Here is a 5401-nt window from a genome sequence, read left to right as displayed (position 1 = left end):
ATAAGTGAATTAGGTTTGTGTGGCAATTATTTAAAACTTACTTTTCTCGAATTAGGTTGAAATTGCTTTAAGATTGAATTTTTTTAGATTGAAATTGATTTAAGATTGATTTTTTTGCCCACAAATTAAAATTTATAAAATTAGAACATTAAACTTATAATATGAAATATGAAAACCGTTATAATAATAATATCCCAAAGTCCGGTTAATAAAGTTTCTCTTTCGAGAAACTTAAGTTAGTATAACAATAAAAAAAAATGGTAAATGAAGTTTCTGGAAGGAGAAAAATAAATTTATGGGTTTACAGAACAATAAAAACCGATAGATAAAGTTTGCCAAAGAAAAAAAAAAAATAGATCTGTATCACAATAAATACCCATGACGGATTGGATTGGTTTAGGGGCAATTCGTTGAAAAACCAACCCCTATTTTTTACTTTATCCCAAGGGAGAAGTTAAGTTGAAAGTATTTCTACGACTATAAAATATGGTCAAGGGAAGGGAATTCAAGTGTGAAACAACTATTTTGAACATTCCCCCTCTCGTGCTTCTTGGCCTGCATTACTCGTCTACAGTTTCGATCGCTCTCGGCCCAATTTCCTTAGTTAACTCCCTCTCTGCGTTCTGTGTGTGAGAGTGTCAATATGGGCGAGGGAGCAGCGATCGGAATCGATCTGGGGACGACGTACTCGTGTGTGGGAGTGTGGCAGCACGACAGGGTGGAAATCATCGCCAATGATCAGGGGAATCGAACCACTCCCTCCTATGTCGCTTTTACTGATACAGAGCGTCTCATCGGAGATGCTGCCAAGAACCAGGTCGCCATGAATCCTATCAACACTGTTTTCGGTTAGTAATCTCTGTCACTCTTTTGAGGGAGTTTATTCCACTGCTTATTTCTGTATATGTGATTCAGTTGTTGTATATTAATTCCCCTTTCATTCTCGAATATGAACCGGGATGGACATAATTCAGCTTATAGTTTTTTGAAGGTGATTGATATGAAGGCTTGAATTTGCAGCTGTAAGATTCTTCTGTTTGTGTAGAATTTGCATTTGTGTTCAATCTAAATCAGTTCTCTATGTTATGGCAGATGCAAAGCGGTTGATTGGTAGGAGGTTCTCTGATCCCTCCGTTGTGAGCGATGCGAAATTATGGCCTTTCAAGGTCATTTCAGGGGTTGGCGATAAGCCCAGCATCGTTGTAACATACAAAGGGGAGGAGAAGCATTTTGCAGCCGAAGAGATCTCTTCCATGGTTTTAACTAAGATGAAGGAGATTGCAGAAGCTTATCTTGGGACCACTGTTAAGAATGCTGTGGTCACTGTTCCTGCATACTTCAATGATTCTCAAAGGCAGGCAACCAAGGACGCAGGGGCAATCTCTGGTTTGAATGTTATGAGAATCATCAATGAGCCCACTGCTGCTGCTATTGCCTATGGGCTTGACAAGAAGGCTAGCAGTTCTGGTGAGAAGAATGTTCTTATCTTTGATTTGGGTGGAGGTACTTTTGATGTGTCTCTGCTCACAATTGAAGATGGTATTTTTGAAGTGAAGGCCACTGCTGGTGATACACATTTGGGTGGTGAAGATTTTGATAATAGATTGGTGAACCACTTTGTACAAGAGTTTAAGAGAAAACATAAGAAGGACATTAGTGGTAATGCCAGAGCCCTCAGGAGACTCAGAACTTCCTGTGAGAGAGCTAAGAGAACCCTTTCATCAACTGCCCAGACCACCATTGAGATTGATTCCCTATATGAAGGTATTGACTTCTATACCACTATTACTAGGGCTAGATTTGAAGAGTTGAACATGGATTTGTTCAGGAAGTGCATGGAGCCTGTTGAGAAATGCCTGCGGGATGCGAAGATGGACAAACGCTCAATCCATGATGTGGTTCTTGTTGGTGGGTCTACCAGGATCCCTAAGGTTCAGTCCTTGTTGCAGGACCTCTTCAATGGCAAGGAGCTTTGCAAGAGCATTAACCCTGATGAGGCTGTTGCATACGGAGCTGCAGTGCAAGCTGCTATTTTGAGTGGAGAGGGCAGTGAGAAAGTGCAAGATCTGTTGCTTCTAGATGTTACTCCCCTTTCATTAGGGCTAGAAACTGCAGGTGGGATTATGACAGTTCTCGTCTCCAGGAATACTACCATCCCCACAAAGAAGGAGCAAGTCTTTTCTACTTACGCAGACAACCAGCCTGGTGTGTTGATTCAAGTGTATGAGGGTGAGCGAACTCGAACCAGGGACAATAACTTGTTGGGTAAATTTGAACTTTCTGGTATTCCCCCTGCTCCCAGAGGAGTTCCCCAGATCACTGTGTGCTTTGATATTGATGCCAATGGTATTCTAAATGTCTCTGCTGAGGACAAAACCACTGGTCACAAAAACAAAATCACCATTACAAATGACAAGGGTAGATTGAGTAAGGAGGAGATTGAGAAGATGGTTCGTGATTCTGAGACATACAAGGCTGAAGATGAAGAGCACAAGAAGAAGTTAGAGGCCAAGAACTCTTTGGAGAACTATGCTTACAGCGTAAGGAATACCATTCGAGATGATAAGATTGCGGCAAAGTTAGATCCATCTGATAAAAAGAAGATTGAGGATGCCCTTGAACAGACTATCCAATGGCTCGATAACAACCAGCTTGCAGATGCTGACGAGTTTGATGACAAGATGAAGGAGCTGGAGAACACTTGCAATCCTATCATTGCTAAGATGTACCAAGGCGCTGGTGCTGATATACCTGGTGGAGCCTATGGAGCTGCTGGCTCTCCTGAACAGGGTTATTCTGCTGCTGCAGGCTCGGGGCCTAAAATTGAGGAAGTTGATTAAATAATTTTCTCTTTTTTCTTTTTGTTTTAACCGTGTTAGAAGATGATACAGCACCCTTACAAATCAGGATTTAGAAGGTGGATTGTCTCTCCATTGAATGCTGTTGTTTTGAGCAGCAAGGAAATGAGGATTTAGAAGGTGGATTGTCTCTCCATTTTAGATATGAGAATTGAATGCTGTTGTTTTGAGCAGCAAGGAAATGAGGATTTGTGTTGATATTCTACTTCGTTATGTTGTTGGAATACTTTAGAGCTGTTTCATTTTTTCTAAATTTTTATATTGTTTTATTGGTTGTGTATGGGTGTTTTTGGTTCTTACAAATCTAGATTTAGAAGTGGAATAGTACAGTTTGTGTTGAAATATTTTATATCTATTTCACTTTTATTATGTTGGAATAATGAGGATTTGTATTGTGTGCCTTTAAATATTTTATATCTATTTCACTTTTGTTAGGGTGGAATAATGAGGATTTAGAAGGTAGATTGTATCTTAATTTTAGATATGAAAATTGAATGTTGGTGTTTTGACTTGTAAGGAAAAGAGAATTTGTGTTGGATATTTGATTTTTATTTTGTTGGAATACTCGAGAGCTGTTTTTTTTTTCAATATTCTTTTATTAGTTTATTGGTTTTGTATTGTTTTTTTTAATTGATATTACATGGTAAAAGTTACCTGGTATAATACATGAAATTTTGAGGTTTAAATTTCCAAGTATCATGGTACACTAGGCAAATGTATCCTTTAAATGGAGGAAACCATATCTCAAATGAAATCTACTATTTAAGTTAGCAAAACATAGCTAAAATGAAGCCTTGGTAATCGCTCTCCATCCACTTTAAAACTAAAACAAAGGCCTCATTAACTTCACAACATATCATTTTAGTTCATTATTCAACAATTTAATGAGGTAATGATATGAACAATATTTTCTTATGTTTAGACATTGTGGAAAAAAGTCAATATTTGTTACAAATTTGTTATATTTCATAATATAATAAGTTGCATTCTATTCCACTTAAAATTTGATAACTAAAATGGTCTATTTTATGATATGGTTTGTCTTGCTTTCACATAATGAAATGGTCTAATATATTGAGTAATAAAGATGCAAAATAATTATAATGACCTAACCATTTCTGTCAAAGAGAAATTTAATGATTTATTGAAGTATTGTCACCAACAAAATTGAAACCTAAGCCTTTATCCTTATTCTTCCAAGCAAATAAAAGCATAGACAAAACGTTAAGGAGGTTAACTTGCCAGTATGATTCTTCCAAGCATTTACAAAAGCATACGTATGTTAACTTGGGATTAGGAGGTTATTTTGTGTCTATAAAAAGAAATTACTATGGAAAACAATTACAGGAGGTTATGTTGTGTCTAAAAAGAAATTACTATGGAAAACAATTATAGGAGGTTATGTTGTGTCTATCCAAAATGAAATTAGGATGGAAAAAAAATAGAGACAGTAAGAGTACCACAACGTCTATTTACACTAAAAAGAGAAAAATCTTAGTTTAAAGCTTAAGTTTCCAACAAAAGTGGCATTTACAAATATCCTTATAAAAGCATCAATTTTTAAAAGATTTTAGGATTAGCTATTTGTTAAGTTTTCAATTTTACATGCTTCTTTTTTTCATAGTAATTCTTTCTTATATTTGATGGAAATTCCTTGTCATTGTTTGGGAAAATTTGCCACCAATTAAATGGAAATCTAAATATCCTTCAACAAGGAATAACAAATATACAAAGTCATAAACATGTCAACTTGCTAATTATTTCATATTCTTTGTCATTTGTCAGTTTTCTACATGCTATTTGGGTAAAACAAACATATTCTACTATTCATCCTAATCTTTGTAGAGCAAACTGTAACTAAATTGAAGTCAAGGTGATTACTTAACTCTCCATTCACTTGAGCAATCCAAAATCACATTAGCTTCATACTAGACCATTTTAATTTATTATTGAATAATCTAATGATTCAAGGGTATAAGCATTTTAAAAATGAAGTTCTTATGTTTGAGGAAATATATTATTAGTTCTTTAGACTCATATTAAATATGTTCTTTGGTAATAAAATTAAAAAATAAATAAATTTGTAAAAAGAAAATCACTTTTGCCAAAGCGAACGGTGTATTATTAATGTTTTTGGGCTCATATATTAAATATGTTCTTTAATAATAAAATTAAAAAATAATTAAATTTGTAAAAAGCTAACCACTTTTGCTATAGCTACTCATATGTTGAATTATTATAGTGTTGTTGGGCTCATATATGATGTTATTTGGTAATAAAAATGAAAAAAATAATTAAATTTGTAAAGAGCAAGTCACTTTTACCAAAATGAAAGGTGTTTTTATTGATTTATGGTTATTCATTTGTTGGAAATGAAATTGAAGTAAATTAAAAAAACATGTTTAACTTGCCATTTTGAATTTAATTTGCCACCTTGAATTGGAGGCTGTATAATGTTTTTCTATCTATAATAATGGGAGGCATAATGAGAAGGTTGGAATTTTCATTTATACTAAGGAAAATGTTTTCTTGTGCTTAAGTTT

General features: G+C 34.8%; 1 protein-coding gene across 1 annotated transcript; it reads left to right on the top strand.

Annotated features, from left to right (window-relative positions):
- The first annotated feature begins 569 nt into the window (after positions 1-569).
- LOC149186173 (heat shock cognate 70 kDa protein-like) lies at positions 570-2976 on the top strand. The gene is made up of 2 exons (XM_089412570.1): positions 570-848; positions 1093-2976. The coding sequence occupies exons 1-2, from the start codon at positions 644-646 to the stop codon at positions 2838-2840; spliced, it is 1953 nt and encodes a 650-aa protein (XP_089268696.1). The 5' UTR covers positions 570-643; the 3' UTR covers positions 2841-2976.
- Positions 2977-5401: the final 2425 nt, after the last annotated feature.

This window comes from Pinus tabuliformis, chromosome 3_1 (assembly GCF_031772625.1).
Source record: "Pinus tabuliformis cultivar Carrire ecotype Pingquan chromosome 3_1, CPIR1, whole genome shotgun sequence".
NCBI lineage: Eukaryota > Viridiplantae > Streptophyta > Pinopsida > Pinales > Pinaceae > Pinus > Pinus tabuliformis.
The sequence above is the reverse complement of the archived record's forward strand: the minus strand, read 5'-3'. Positions and strand labels throughout refer to the sequence as shown.